Source organism: Nicotiana attenuata, unplaced genomic scaffold (genome assembly GCF_001879085.1).
Source record: "Nicotiana attenuata strain UT unplaced genomic scaffold, NIATTr2, whole genome shotgun sequence".
Classification (NCBI taxonomy): domain Eukaryota; kingdom Viridiplantae; phylum Streptophyta; class Magnoliopsida; order Solanales; family Solanaceae; genus Nicotiana; species Nicotiana attenuata.
The window spans coordinates 65,663-82,238 of record NW_017670963.1 but is presented as its reverse complement, the minus strand read 5'-3'; the positions used below and the strand labels follow the sequence as shown (position 1 = coordinate 82,238).

General features: G+C 38.7%; 2 protein-coding genes across 2 annotated transcripts in view; both read left to right on the top strand.

Moving 5' to 3' along the window:
* LOC109244849 overlaps positions 1 to 1,417 on the top strand; it is a 9,482-nt gene extending 8,065 nt beyond the window's left edge. Inside the window, exon 5 of the mRNA XM_019412009.1 lies at positions 1,354 to 1,417. Coding sequence (XP_019267554.1) covers positions 1,354 to 1,417 — 64 coding nt within the window. The remainder of the gene's footprint in view (positions 1 to 1,353) is intronic.
* Positions 1,418 to 1,548: 131 nt separating this feature from the next.
* LOC109244848 lies at positions 1,549 to 4,612 on the top strand. The gene is made up of 3 exons (XM_019412008.1): positions 1,549 to 3,451; positions 3,556 to 3,748; positions 3,979 to 4,612. Exons 1-3 carry the CDS (start codon positions 1,549 to 1,551, stop codon positions 4,610 to 4,612), a joined length of 2,730 nt encoding a protein of 909 aa, XP_019267553.1.
* Positions 4,613 to 16,576: the final 11,964 nt, after the last annotated feature.

The window sequence follows — 16,576 nt, the reverse complement described above, 5'->3', positions numbered from 1 at the left end:
GGGGGGGGGGAATGGTTTGTGATCCGCACAACACAAATGGCCTTTTTTGAGGCCATGGGGCTGCACTCTTTGTTTGCTTCTCTTACTCCTCCGCAACATCAATTGGGCTTTGATAGGTCCATTAAATTAACTTAAATAGTCCCCTAATCAAGCGCTTAAATTTAAAATAGCAAGCGAATATATATATATATATATATATATATATATATATATATATATATATATATATATATATATATATATTATGTATAGAATCGTATATAATTATTATATAATCTATGTATACTGGCTAGACAAAGTAAACAGTAAATTCGATCGGCTATTTATGTAAAGATCCCTGGCCAATTAGAATTAACTTACAATAACCTAGTGAATTGACTATCTAGCTCAGGTCTAGGACATTAGTTGAGTTAATAGGGGTACGTTTGAAAGCTAAATTCAATTGGAGTTGTTTATAGCCCTAGATACTGAGAAATGATCAGAGGCTAAATTTCTGGAGGGGAAGTTGGTGTTATTGCTTGCAATATATGCCTAACATTCTAACTTATATTAATTCGTTAAACTAGCATGAGGTTACAATTACTTGATCATGAATAAGTTAGGTTAGTTATAACAAGTGAGTCAAATCAATATCTTCATACGATTGTATTTATTCAGTCCAAGATCTGTATTTCTTGTGTCTGGGAGGGAAGTGTTGGTCAGAGCAAATGAGAGCTTTTTATCAGCATTTCATATTAGGTTCTTTTAGCTTTATAATTGGAAATATGCAATAGAAACTATACTGTTAATATGGAGAGTGTTTTCTTTGACTGATAACTGATAAAAGATCATGTTTTTATACATTGGACTTTACCAAAACTTCTACTATGTTACTGAATTAAGGGGCAGAGGAAGAAGAGGAGGCTCTTATTGATTATTCACAACCTATTGATGACTATTCAATCTAACTATCAAATATGACGAGTATTATTTCAGTTATTCTTTACCTGAATATCGTGTCCTAGATCCCATTTGAAGAATTCAACCTATCAATAGTATGGGTTTCGTGCTATGATAATATATTGATTCACATCAAGTTTATTACTTAGCATACTGAACAGATTGTTGAGGCTGGTAGTTAGGATAGTTGTACAGCTGAATGCCGGCTGTTAATGAGTTGGCTTTAGTGTGGGATTAAGTTAACAAGTTAGTTAGTTAGTTAGCCATGTGTATAAATAGTGAGTCTTATTTTTATTTCTAGATTCTTTTGTAGCTCAGCATTGATTCAATGAGAATAGATTTCTCTTCCTTCTCTCTCGTCTCATTTCCTCTTCAGTGCATCTCCATAGCTGACCTCCATTAACATGGTATCAGAGCTTGGGTGAAGCTACCTGGTTCAGCAATTAGGAGAAGTCTGATGCGAAGAGAAGCTAGTTAAAATTCTCACAAATTGAGCTCGATTTCGAATCTGTGATCTACAGAGATAATTTCTCTGTGATTGAATCTCAATTCACTAAAAATTTTAACCTCAATTGTTGTTGTTTGAAGATCTTCTAATTGATCACTACAATGGCTATCGAAGAAACTACTTCCTCTACTCCAGCTACTCCAACACTACATGATCAGAATGTAGATCTAGTTCATCACAACCACCGTCTCTATATCTACCCGTCTGATACACAAGGTGCAGTTCTCATCTCAATTCAACTTCAAGGTTCTGAGAATTATTCATTGTGGAGTAGATCTATGAAAATTGTATTGCATGGTAAAAACAAGTTAGGTTTTGTGTTAGGAACCTGTAGAAAATACATGTTTGATCCTAGCTTATACGAGCTATGGGATAGGTGTAATGCTATTGTATTGGCTTGGATAATGAATATTGTGGCTCCAAATTTGCTTAGTTCTGTGATATACGCTTCCGATGCTCACAAGGTTTGGGAATATCTTCGTGAGAGGTTTGATAAAGTCAATGCATCTAGATCCTTCTACTTACATAAGGAAATTGGGAAGTTAACAGAAGGTCTTTTATCTGTGTCTGAATATTTTTCAAAACTTAGAGAGTTATGGGATGAATATGAGGCTTTAGTTCCTCCTCCTTCGTGTGGTTGTCCAGAACCTAAGCAAAATGCAGAACATTATCAGCTTAGGAAGTTGTATCAATTTCTTACTGGGATAAATGATACTTTTGATAATGCCAAGGATCAGATCCTCATGACTAGACCAGTACCTAATATAAACCAGGCATATGCAATGATCATTAATGTGGAAAGTCAGAGAAGAAACAATGCTACTGTTGGTATTGGTGATCCTGCAACTCTACTGAGTAATAGAGCCCTTACTGGTGGTTACAACCGTGGCTATAAGCCCAGAAATAACTTTGCAAAGTCATCTCTTCAGTGTGACTTCTGCCATCTTAAAGGACACACTAGAGACAGTTGTTATAAACTTCATGGCTACCCCACTGATTTTAGAGGCAGGAAAGGAGGGGGAGGTACTCCTGATGCCAAAGGTGCATATGCACACATTGCCAGCATAGCACCTGATTCGTCTACACAACAAGGAAGTGCTGCTAATCTGGTTCCATCATATAGTTCAGCAACTGATAGCTCTTCAGCAACAACAGGTGTCTCTTCAGCACCCTTCTTTACTCAGGATCAATACAGTCAGATCCTGCAAATGTTGAACAATGCAAAGCAGGTTGATACTGTGGCTAATTCTGCAACAATGAGTATTACAGGTACTATAACAGCTCTCATGTCTCATCTAGTGACCAATAATTGGATTATAGATACAGGTGCTACCAATCATATGGCTCACAACCTCAATCTACTGAGCAATATTAGAAAGCTATCAGATAGTGATCAGAACTCAGTTCAACTTCCTAATGGTGAAAATGTTATTATCAGTCACACTGGTGATCTATCATTGTCTAAGGATAAATCAGTACATCATGTACTTTATATTCCAGATTTCAAGTTCAATCTGATGTCGGTGTCAAAAATCACAAAAGAGCTAAGATGTTTAGTGGCTTTCTTTCCCGACTTCTGCATATTTCAGGAGCTCTTCACTGGGAATGTGATGGTGATTGGTAAAGAGGATCATGGTCTCTACATTCTAAAGCACAAAGAACAATATGTTCCTAAGCAGCTGCCAGATCCTAGGCCATCTCATTCCAGTCCTTTTGTAAATACTACTGCTAGTGAATTTCAAACAAATAATGCTAGTATTGAAAATAAGCATTTATCTGAGTGTCTAGATGAGACTGTTTTGTGGCATAAGAGATTAGGTCGTGCACCATTAAGAGTTCTAAAGAAGATAGAAAGCCTACCAAATGTTCAGTTGAAGGAACACTTCTGTACAGTTGTCTTGTTGCTAAGTAAACCAGAATTCCTTTTTCTTCCAGTAATGCATTTGATCTCATACATGCTGATGTTTGGGGGCCATAAAAAGTACCTAATCATAATACTAAGAGGTATTTTATGACTTTAGTGGATGACTACTCAAGGTTTATCTGGCTTTTCTTAATGAATGACAAGGCAGAATCTATTGTGATTCTGAAAAATTTTCTGTTATTAGTCAAAAATCAGTTTCATTGCAATGTCAAGTGTCTAAGGTCTGACAATGGTACTGAATTCTTTAACAACCAGGCAATAGGACTTTTACAAGAACATGGCATAGTTCATCAAAGTTCTTGTGTATACACTCCTCAACAAAATGGCAGAGTTGAAAGAAGACATAGATCTATTCTTGATATGGCTAGGGCCTTAAGGTTTCAGGCTTGTGTTCCCTTAAAATTTTGGGGAGAGTGTATTACTACTGTTGTGTACATTCTGAATAGGTTGCCTACTATTGTATTGAAGGGTGTATCTCCTTTTGAAAGGATGTTTCACAAGTCCCCTTCTTTATAACATCTCAGAGTCTTTGGGAGTCTGTGTTATGCAACTAACCTGAAGAAAACAGATAAGTTATGCCCTAGAGTTATTCCTGCTGTTCATCTAGGTATTCCTCTAGTCAGAAGGGTTACGTTCTGTATGACCTGAGCTCCCACCTCTTCTTTGTTAGCAGGGACACTGTGTTCTGGGAAGATATTTTTCCATTCAAACATCTACACACAACCCTATCTCCTTTATTTCCAGTTCTAGAGTTCAGAGATGCTAACTGTCCTGCTCTGCATTCTTCTGATGCCTTCAATTACTCTGCTTCTCCATCTCCTTCTATGCCTCCCGTGCATGCCCAACCTAGTCCATTCTTACCTTCTTCACCTTCTACTGATCATTCTTCCTCATCCTCTCTTCCTTCACCTACTCATGCTGATTTAAGGAGATCTTCTAGAGTGTCTAAACCTCCTATATGGATGGAAGACTACATTGTGATGTCTAAGCCTTCTTCCTGTGCTCACCCTATCCCACAGTGTGTATCCTATGACTCTATATCACCCACCTGCAGGGCATCAGTTACAGCCTATTCACTCATTACTGAGCCAAGGTCTTATGATGAGGCCAAGGCAGATCCCAAGTGGATTGAGGCTATGAAAGCTGAGATTTCAGCCTTAGAAGCTAATCAGACTTGGACTATTGTTGATCTTCCTCTTGGTAAAACTGCTATAGGATGCAAATGGGTCTTTAAAGTGTAGTACAAGTATACTGGTGAAGTGGAGAGGTATAAGGCTTGACTAGTTGCCAAAGGATATAGCCAACTAGAAGGTTTAGATTACAAGAAGACATTCTCTCCTGTTGCTAAGATGGTGACTGTTAGATTTGTGGTGGCTTTGGCTACAGAATCTGGATGGTATATTTTTCAGATGGATGTACAGAATGCTTTCCTTCAAGGTTATCTTCTTGAAGAGGTGTACATGCACATCCTAAATGGCTTTGCTAGCCAGGGGGAGTTACAATAACAACAGAAGGTTTGCAGGCTTCATAAGTCACTATATGGGCTTAAACAAGCTCCCAGACAGTGGAACTTGAAGCTGACTAGTGCACTGATTGACATGGGCTTTGTTCAATCGCACTATGACTATTCTTTGTTCACACACAAGGCATGCGATGCCTGTCCCCCAATCGGAGCAACTGGTGGCTCCTTTGCTATTGCATTGGTTGGTGATCTAGTTGTAGCACGTGCTCCTCCTTGGCCTCTGCCTCTATCTCTGCTCTGGCCCCTAGCAACATCGACCCTCGGGGTAGCGTCATCTCTAACTATAGATTATGTTCTCACCATTTTTGAGAGAATAGAATGACAAAGGCTCAAACTTCGAGATCAATAAACTCGCACGATAGGAATGGAAGAAGTGAAGTTTCCTAATAGTTCATATCCTCTCGAAGATAAGTACATGTGTCTCTGTACCGATTCGCAAGACTCTACTAAGCTTTCTTATGAATCATAGCACCTATGAACCTAGAGCTCTGATACCAACTTTTCACGACCCAAAATCCCTCCCTAGGAGTCGTGATGGCACCTAGTCTCTAAGACTAGGTAAGCCTAACACTTACCGAATTAATAACAACATTTAACCAAAACAAATATTAAACATCAACCATATACTTCTATATAAAGCCAACAATCCCAACATGATATACAGCATCCCAAAACCGCTAGTACAAGTCATAAGCTCTACTGAGTTCACTAGGAAATTTCTAAGTACAACTCTTCCAGAATAGAAATAAACTGTACAAAATAAACTTTAGAAGGTGACTCTGAGGCCTGCAAGTGCGATGTCTGGTATACCTTGAGCATCCAAAGTAATGCCCGATCGGCTAGATAATGATCAAAAAACTCTGAAGTACCTGGATCTGCACAACAATGTGCAGAAAGCATAGCATGAGTTCACCACGGCCGTACCCAGTAAGTATCAAGACTAACTCGGTGGAGTAGTGACAAGGGATGGTCAAGACACCTACTAGAATTAATAACACGTACAAGTATGAATGTGAAACTAATAGAGAACAATATCAATATAAAGCTAAGTATGGTAAAATACCAAAACAATACTTGCAATAGAAAACTAGAAGCAACAATTAGCAAAAAGGAACAGACAAGTAATAACGTCGTAGAGTAAGCCGAACACAGTTGATGTCCAGTGAAACCAAGTACGGGAAAATAGGTAACAACTCAATAAACAACTGCTTTCACACAATTTTGTACAAGAATTTCCCCGAGGTACCACACCTCATAATCACGAATCACGGGTCCCAAATCACTAACCCTAATCACTTGGAATTTTGTGCTCACATTACAAATCACAACTGCACGAACAACTCACGTGCCAATATCATTAATACCTCATATCTATACGAACAAGTCACGTGCCAAGGGAGTGACAATATCGTATATCTACACGGATAACTCACGTGTGAGCAATAACAATATCTCATAACTGCACGGACAACTCACGTGCCAACAACAGAAATGTATCATATCCACACGGAAAACTCATGTGCTAATAGACACGCACAGAAGGTAGGTATACAAGAATACATTTAAATGATCAATAAACATCAAGGTTCATCCTCTTGCACTGGTACGGGCGACTAACTATGGTGTATGCTTGTACAAGTGTTCTATCACAACTCGAGTCAACAAGTAAGATCAGAGACAATGAATGGTACATAGGAAACAACACAATAAAATATTACACTCACTAAAGGTAGGCACACCACTACACAAATATTATCAACAACAATGCCCCCAGGCCATCACAAGTCATCACAAATCATCCCCGACATATCCCTCCTTATCTCGCCACGTGCGCAACAATAAAATAAATACCTGCCTTGTCTCGCCCCACGTGCATAAAAATATTCACACATTGTCTTGCCACATGCGCAAACCCACATTAATAGCCCGCATTGTCATGCTGCATGTACAATACCAATAAAAGCAATAGCACGACCAACTCACGTGTGAACACCCCGACAATCCTCTCAACAATATCAAATGTGCTACAAATCTAACAACGCAATATAAGAATTCGCTCCACATGGTCTCATATGCCACAATATTTCCTCCACACAAATACTAATACAACAACCACACGTAGCCTTCAGCTCGACAACAATGAGTACAACAATAACAACCATAACACAGGAATACGACAAGTACATCAACACAAGAATTACTAAACAGAAAGAATGGAAAAACAAGCTCGAAATGAAAGACATAACAAGTAAAAATAGTTTCAAACAAGAATAACTCATCAAAGAGAGAGATAGTGTGTAACAACGATATCAACTAAGAATAACTCAACAATAGGAGAGATAATATGTAACAGCAACCTCAGATAAGGGTAAGTCAACAATGGATGAGATAACGATAACTTCAATTAAGAATCAACTACAGAAGAGATAACACGAAAATAAAAGAGGCAACAACTTCAATTAAGGCATATAAGGGAATATTTGGCAATAAAGGGTAGAACATGAACCAACAAACTTTAAATAAGACCTGTAGGGTAAATTTAGCGATGGAGGAAATAATATGATGAGACAACTTCATTTTAATGTACATAAGAACCTAAAAGTCTAAACCGGTCAATTTCCACATATAAGCCGTGTACACACTCGTCACCTCGTGTACACATTTTTCACGTAGTTCAAATAGTGCAAACAACTAATCCCCACGGGGTAGTTTCCCCACACAACGTTAGGCAAGATACTTACCTCAAAAGTCCCTCAATCAACACTCTAAAATATCTTTTCCTTCATATCACCTCCGCTCGGCTAAAATCTTACAAAAGTCGAATCTATAACATCAAATAATGCAAGAGAAATTAATTCTAATAATTAAAGCTATGATCTTTACACAATTCCTCAAAAGTTAACATGTTACGACCGAAAACCCACTATAGGTCATGATGGCGCCCAACGTCGCCATTAGGCAAGCCAACGATGAACTACCAACTTAATTATTCATTTTATTATTTTTGAAATCATAAATCTTATTAGATAGGGAAATCAATGCATTGAAAATCGTAGATACGTACAATCTAATGAAATATAAAGTAAAAGTGTGTCAATGGTAAGAAAAATCATAAACGAATTCTAGAACATCCTAAAACCCGGTGTCACAAGTGAATGAACATCTACTAGGAAGTACAATAACCATACAACATCTGTCTACTACGCGCCCCAATGACCACTAAATGAACCTGTCAGATCTTGCACATGTAGTGCAGAAATGCAGCATAAGTACGTAAATCAACGCGCACCCAATATATATCTAGCCTAACCCCGAAGAAGTAGTGACGAGTGGTCGACATTGACTTACTAGTGGTCCAGTAAATAACATATAATAAAGTAAACATGTATGAAACATGGTAAATTAATAATAAGAACAGATATAGGAAAATAGAATGGTCTATGAATGAACGATGAACACAAAGTTCTCAATTATTGGATATCTCCTTAAATGGAATATGTAATGATCAATACCAAACCAATGGTCACAATTCAAGTCAGGAAACTAATGAGTACGTGGACTCCTTATCAAGTATTTCGCACGATTCTGCGAGGCGAGCGGCCCGATCCCATAAGAGTGTTTCATAGAACTGTCGAGGTGAACGACCCGATCCCATAAGAGTTTTTCATAGGACTACCGAGGCGAATGGCCTGATCCTATAAGAGTGTGATACATAATCCTGCCGAGGAAAACGGCTTGATCCCATAAGAATATGTTACTCTTCCGAGGCAAACTGCCTAATCTCATAAGAGTGTATTAAATGATACCGCCCAGGCGAACGGTTCGATACCACAAGAGTGGGATACTTGATACAGCAGAGGCCCATCCAATAAGAGTATTGCTAAGGCGTTCAGCTCAATCCCATTAGAATATGAAACTTTGACGGGTCACTGACCCCACTCATGAATATACGTGTGAGTTATAAAATTCAAGAAAAACTATCGGAGAAATATGCACAACGCGGAAGAAATCCGTACAGGAATGTACAATTTCCACAGCTAATCAAGTATCTCATCAACTATCTAAAATAGCAAGTCCGATACTCTACGTGTGTCTAGTCTCAAGATAAATGGAAATTAAAGCATTTAAATAGGTAAGAATAATGCAAATAGTACAATTAAAGCATAGCGTAAGTCTAAGTCTACCTGGACATAATCGGGACTTCTAGCATATGCACAGACACTTGTCACCTCATACGTGCGTAGCTCCCATAACATGTAGCACATAATAAATATAACACCTATGAGGTAAAATTTCCCCTAAAAAGGTTAGACAGGAGACTTACCTCGCTTTGAAATCCGATAACCGGCTCCAATGCCACTCTAACTCCTCAAACCGATGCCAAACGATCCGAAACTAATAAAACAACGTGCAAACCAATCAAAATATACTCCAATACTCATAATTTAATCATTTGTAACAATTCCCAACTCCGCTCGAAAAGTCAACAATGTCAACGCCCGGGCCCACGTGGCTGGATTACAAATATTATCGAAAATAAGTATTACCCTTAACTTAAATAGTATATATCCAGAAAATCATCAATTTCATCCACGAATTGACTCTTATATCAAGGATTTACCGTTTCTCAACTTTGAGGCTCAAAACCCCAACTTCTACAATCCAAAGACGGATAAAAATAATAATCAACAAAACTAATCATGTATAAAAATCAAAATAAAGGTCAGATAATTTCCCCCTTGTTGAGACGAGAACAACTCCGTGAAAATCACCTCAAACAGAGCTTTAGAACTCAAGATATGTTCAAAATACTAAACTTCTAGGTTTAAAACACTGTCCAGATTATTTTTGTTCATCGCCTTCGTGGGAGACCTTCGCGTTCGCGAAGAGAAATTTTTCACGTTGACCGTTCAACCTAAAAATCCTTCTTCATGTTTGTGGAACCTCTCTCGCATTCGCAAAGAACAAAAGTTCACACCAGAAACCAACAATCTTTTCCGACACGAAAATGGGCATAACTCTCTTATAAGACCTCATAATTCGATGATTCTTGTTGTTATAGTTCCGTAATCACGATATGGATCTAATGGTTCAATAAAATAACAAATAAAAGGTCATTTTATCAATATAGTACCCTTTATGCCCAAAGAAATGCCGCCAAAACATCAAATTAGAGGGCGACACAACCAAACACATCTGAAATACGCTCGAGGCCCCCGGGACCTCGCCCAATCACACAAACCGGTCCCAAAACATAACACGAACCTCCTCGAGGCCTAAAATCACAACAAACAACATCAAAACCATGAATCTCACATCAATTCAAGCCTAATGAACTAATAAACTTTTAAACTTCTAAAACTCATGTCGAACCATACCAAATCAATGTGGAATAATCTCAAATTTTGCATGCAAGTCCCAAATGACACAACAAACCTATAACAACTCTCGGAACCATAATCCGTATCAAATATTAACAAAGTTAACTCTCAGTCAAACCTATCAACCTTCAAAACCTTCAATCTTCCAACTTTTGCCAAAAGCATCAAATCATCCTACGAACTTCCAAATCCAAATCCAGACACACCTAAGTCTAAAATCATTATCCAAACCAAACGGAACCGTCGAAACTACGATCCGAGATCGTTTACCAAAAATTCAAACCATGATCAACTTTTTCAACTTAAAGCTTCCGAATTGAGAATTATTCTTCCAAACAAACTCTGTGTAATGACCAGGCAGGTTGTTTCGAGGGTTATAGCCCCGTTCCCCTATTTTCCTACTTCTTTTGTGTTATTCAGCTGTATTTTGACTTATCGGGTTAGTTGGTTCGTGTCCGGGGTGGTTTTGGAGTGAATTGAGACACTTAGTCTCTTGCTAGAAAGTTTAAGTGGGGAAAGTTGACCGAATGTTGACTTATATGTAAACGACTTTAGATTTGAATTTTGATGGTACCATTAGCTTTGTTAGGTGATTTTGGAATTAGGAGCGCGTCCGGAATATGATTTGGTAGTCGGTAGTGGAAATTTTGATATCGGGGTCGGATTGGATTTTCGGAAGTTGGAGTAGGTTCGTGGTTTTTTCTCTGACTTCGATACAAAATTTGAGGTCATTCGGATGTGATTTGATAGGTTTTGATATTGTTTGTAGAATTTGGAAGTTTCCAAGTTCATTAGGCTTGAATCCGTGTGTAATTCGTGATTTTGATACCATTCGAGGTGATTTGATTATTTGACTAAATTTGTAAGATGTTGTGGGATATGTTGGTATGTTTGGTTGTGGTACCCAGGGCCCCGGGTTGATTTCGGGTGGTTAACGGAACAAGTTTGGGAATTGGAAGACTACTGAAGTTGAACTCAGCTGTAATCGCACCTACGGATGTATCGTCGCAGGTGCGAGCCCGCAGAAGCGAGCAGGTGATCACATATACGAGATTGGAGGAGATTGGCAGAGGGCGCAGGTGCGATGAAATTCTCGCAGCTGCGATGGTCGCAAAAGCGGATTATGGGGCTCAAGTGCGTGTCTTTGACCGCAGGTGCGATGGGTTTCCGCACCTACGATGATCGTAGATGCGGTCAACAGATTGTAGAAGTGGAGTCAGCCTTTTAATGAAATTCTGCACCAGCGGAGCCCTCGTCGCAGATGCGGTTCCGTAGGTGCGATTTTGCTTGGCAGAAAAACCCAGCTCGAGGTTTTGTTCTCCATTTTCAATTTTGGACTTGAGGAACTCGGGAGAGAGGCGATTTTTTGAAGGATTTCAGGGAACATTGGGGTAAGTGATTCTAACCCATAATGGAATATATTTCGTAAATACATGGCTTCTTTCATCTTCTAATTAGGGGTTGAGCTAGAAATTTAGAGATTTAGGGCTTGAGAATCTGAGAGTGGATTTTGAGGATTTGAGTGACCAAATGAGGTCGGATTTTGATAAATTTGGTATGGTTAGACTCATGAGTGAATGGGCTTTCGAGTTTTGTGAGTATTGTCGGATTATGAGACGTGGACCCGGGGGCCGGGTTTGAGCCGATTTCGGATTTTGGTTATAATTTTGCATTTTTCTCATGGAATTGGTTCCTTTAGCCTATATTAATTGTATTGTGTTGCTTGTGGATAGATTCAGGACGCTTGGAGGCCGATTTGTGAGGAAAAGGCATCGCAGAGTAGGATTTCTTGCTTGGTTTGAGGTAAGTAATATTTTCAAACTTGGTTGTGAGGGTTCGAAACCAGAACTACGTGCTATGTGGTTAGTATTAAGGTGACTCACACGCCAAGTGACGGGCGTGCGGGCGTGCACCGTAAAAATCGTGACCTGGTTCATTCCATGTCACCGTTTAGTGTTTCTTTCTTGTTGATATTCGTGTTTCCGTCATGTGATTAAGTAAATGAGATGTAAATCATGCTAGTTATCGTGTTAAGGCTTTACGCCGATACTTTTGGGACCCCTAGTGGTCGTTTCTTGCTGTGATCTCATTGATTCCATTGATATTCTATACTCAGTCATATTCATGCATTTCATATCATATCTCAGTCTCAGTTGTTATTTATTGGCACATCATATCACTATTCCGGGCGAGTTTCATCACATTGTGAGCCCGTGGCTGAGATTAGAGAGCGATGACCGAGTGAGGTCGAGAGCCTGATTATGAGTGACAGTTATGGGATTGGGTTGCACACCGCAGCTGTTATTGATTTGTGATACCGCTTAGGCTGAAGGTGCCCCTCTCTGTACACACCCCAGTGAGCGCAGTTGATATTATTATTTGGAGATGGATCTTCTCCATGAGGCTGGATTGGCCTATGTCCTCGGCACTGTAGACTGATGGTCAGTGATGTATATATTTCGGGATGGATTTTCCCTGGGCTGTGTGAGCCATATACAGTACCGAGTGGTTGTGAGGTAATTATTATTACCTGGAGATGGATCTTCTCCATAGGGCTGGATTGGCCTTCCTTAGTATTGATTGACTGCTGTCAGAGATGTATATATTCCGGGATGGATCTTCCCTGGGATGTATGAGCCATATACAATACTGTGTCGCGCCCCCTTTTTTCCTCGCGGAGTCTGGGTTTCGACATTCATGGGGGAACAACTCGTTTCCTTTTGGTAATTGGGTACTTGAAGAGTCGCCACCTAACGGATTATGGTGCGTTAGGGCACCTAGACTTGTTAATTCATGTAACTAGTTTGCATTACCAGAGATTAGGGTAAAGGCTCGAAATAACCTTGAGGGGAAGGTGTTAGACACCCCTCGCGGTCCACAACGGTGGGTCCCGGCCGAACTTATATGAATCAGTCATTTTGAACAAGTAAACAGTTTCAATACATATTTGCAAATAAAGGCATATTTTCACATTCTAAATACATGTATGATTCAAGTAATGAAAGTAAGAGGTTTGAATAGCTTACACATGTACATGTAAAGAAAAGAGAGTTTATAGAATTTAAACACATAGGAGGGTTAGGAAAGGGAAGTCCTAAGTTGATTGGGCTACAGGATCATACCCATGCAATGCCCGGTAATCCCTCCTCAACGAGGGGTACACCTGACATTAGCGCACAGTCATCATATCCTTTAACTACCCATTTCCCTCCCCTTAGTGGTAATAAGCGAGTTTAATTGACGACCTCCAAGTGTACTGCTACCCGTCCCTCCCTTGTGGTCCTGGAGGACATTGGGACCTCTAAATCTGGACAGTTCTAGACAGCCTAAGGTTTATAAAAGGTAAAAATCTGGGCGACATGCAAATAACATATAGGACAAGCAAATAAAGACAAGCAGTTAAAAGGCTCACATTTACCTCCGCATGTATATAGGCAAACAAACAGCACGTCTAAAACACAGGTTTTGAAGAAAGTTCATAAATCTTAAGAACATGGTATCTAGATGACTGTTACAGATTCGCGACATGCATAAGAAAAGTGACAGAACCTTGACCAGTTTGCCTACTAGTTTTATAGCCTGTTAAGCCTGGATAATTTCACACATAAACAGACCTGCTTTCAATTTTAACGCCCTAAGGTTTGCCTAAGTGTGTATATGCAGTTACAATTATGGGAAAATCATTTTTTGAAGTCCTTTATCCTATAGGCATGCTTTCTAGTGACATTAATTAACACAGCGTTGAAGGCCATTAAAGAAACGAGTAGGATAATTAATTAAACGGATTCAGAACCTATAGGCATGATTTCTCTTAAAATGATTTTAGACCCTATAGACATGATTTCTAATTAAAACTGATTTTAGATCCTATAGGCATGATCTCTAAAGAGACAGATTTGAATATATATTGTAATGAGAACTGAACCTTAGTTATTTTATTTCCTATAGGCATGGTGTCTAATCATGTGAACTACAGTAAGCAGAACTTATTTGGACCAAAGAAAAACTCTATAGGCATGTTATCTAAAAAAACACATTTGAACCAAAGTAATCCTATAGGCATGTTATCTACCCAGTTTTTACCCACAATATACAACTACCCTCCCTTTTCACTAGTCACCCCATTATCTGTTTACAATTATTATTACAGAGCAATGATTAAATAAAAAGTACATAAATAGATAATAAATTAAGCTATAGGGATCCTGAAATAGGCCCAAAGCAAATCCTGGTATATCCGGCCTTCAGTAGTCTCAAATGCCCAAAGTTTCATAGCCAATTTAATGTCTAGGTGTGTCAGAGTTCCCTAAGGACCTCAAGGATCACGGGCAGTGCTCACACCCAGACCTTTCTTAAATAAGGACTGATTTATGTGCAGTGTGGAAGAGCCAACCCTGATATGCCAGAGTTCAGAGAGATCTCATGGGGCCTCTAAGCAGTACACATACCAGAGGGGCAGGACTAATTAACCTAAGAATACGTGAGAGTGCTTGAAATGATCTGAAAGAGTTTTGGGGTAAACAGTATGAAGAGGGTCTTAGGAGTGAAAAAGATTTTCTGAAAATCAATACTAGTTTGATGATAAACCAGTAGTTAGAAGAACATGGAAAACAATTTGCAATCAGAACACATCACAGAATAAACAGCTTCAGAAATCACTTTGGCAAGCAGATTCCACACCAGGAAAGATAGGTTGGGGACATATGGAATACACCTTAGTGTATAGTAGAGCACAGAAACAGCACAACTAGAGTTGCACTGGAGAGACTAGACAACTTAGCAGGAGTAAGGCAGAACATGCAAGAACTTAAATGGACATGCTAGGCAAGTATTAACAAGTGTACACATGCTAATCACACACTTACAAAACAAAGTTTATGCATGCTAGGTAAACAGTAGTCAGGAAGATAGGCTAATCACATATGGGATAAGACAGTGTTAAACATGTTAAATAAGATAGTAAACATGCAAGTGAGATGGAGACATGTTAATCACATATTGATTAAGGTGTATTAGGCATGCTAGATAAGCAATAAACAGAAGTAAGAATGAACCCAAGACTGATGAACTAAGGCAGTAAATAAACACATAGGTTTAGATTCTAAAATTTAAATTAGCGGCATACCAGTTTAGGGAAAGAGAATACAAGATGTAAGACAAGTGTTGTGCAATTTCTAGCCTTGGATTACAGCCAGCTAGACTGGTGAAGATCACAGTAGCAGGAAGAACAGAGAACTTTTTTTTAGAGTTTAAGAGTGGTTGATGAACTAATGTCCATGTCTTAGAAGTGAAATAGAGGAGAGTTTATATAGCAATTTAGGAGCAGAGCAGAAAAAGGAAAAAGAAATCAACACTCAGCATCTAAGGAAATCACAGAATCAATTTACATGCAAAATTAGCGTAGTCTTCCCTTAATTACGGGTAATTACCCAACGGTAAAGGACAAGAGATATTTAAGGAAAGAAATCAAATCAGATGAAGTAAAGAGGCAAACAAGTAGGAGTCTAATTAAGGAAACAATAGTGAAGAATCAGTAAATATCACAGGTGATAGAATAAGGTAAGAAGGCCAATTACAGTCACAAATAAGGGAATAAATCAAGGATTATGCACATACATTTAACAGAACAAACCAGTAAATCACAACTCAAAGTAGTATTGATTTACAGGGAGGAAAATATCAGTTTCCACAAATAGACAAATAGGCTAAATAAAATTTCATAAACACACAGAAATTAACCAAAACAATTGGCTCAAAATCTCTAATACTAGGGTAAAAATCACAAGGCATTGAACTAGACTAAGGGGAAATCATGAAAGTCAAAGCACATGACAAAAAAATGCAACAAGTAATATGGAAAAACCTAGAATCGAAGCAAAATATGAGAAAATTAGGGTTTTAGCATAAATCGACTAGGGTTTAGGCAAACATAACATGAATTGGTCAAAAGCACATAGGAACAGACGATTAAACATTCAAAAATCAGGAAACCTTTGAGAAAATGACTTTCAGTAAACCCTAACTTTAGAAAAACGGAAAATCAGTTGAAAAACCATAAATCTTTCAAGGAAACATGTGAGATAGGTTCGATTCATCTCGATCTGTACAGATCTGAGAAGATCAAAGATAAAAATTAGGGTTTTCAGAAGTAACTTAGAGGTGACAACATAGCCTTAGAAATCCATAGGTTCAAGATGAAAATAAGAAATCCTTACTCGAAATCGAACCAGAATGGCCTGAAACAGGCGAGAAAGAACCAAAGGCGTAAACGGACTAACCCTGGTCCTTTGAGGACCTTAGAG

Excerpts from the sequence above, each read along its gene's own strand:
- LOC109244848 (XM_019412008.1), top strand. The coding sequence starts at position 1,549 with ATGGCTATCGAAGAAACTACTTCCTCTACTCCAGCTACTCCAACACTA. Across the intron at positions 3,452-3,555 it reads CCTAATCATAATACTAAGAG|TCAAAAATCAGTTTCATTGC; the intron begins GTATTTTATGAC and ends TTCTGTTATTAG. Across the intron at positions 3,749-3,978 it reads GATATGGCTAGGGCCTTAAG|GTATTCCTCTAGTCAGAAGG; the intron begins GTTTCAGGCTTG and ends CTGTTCATCTAG.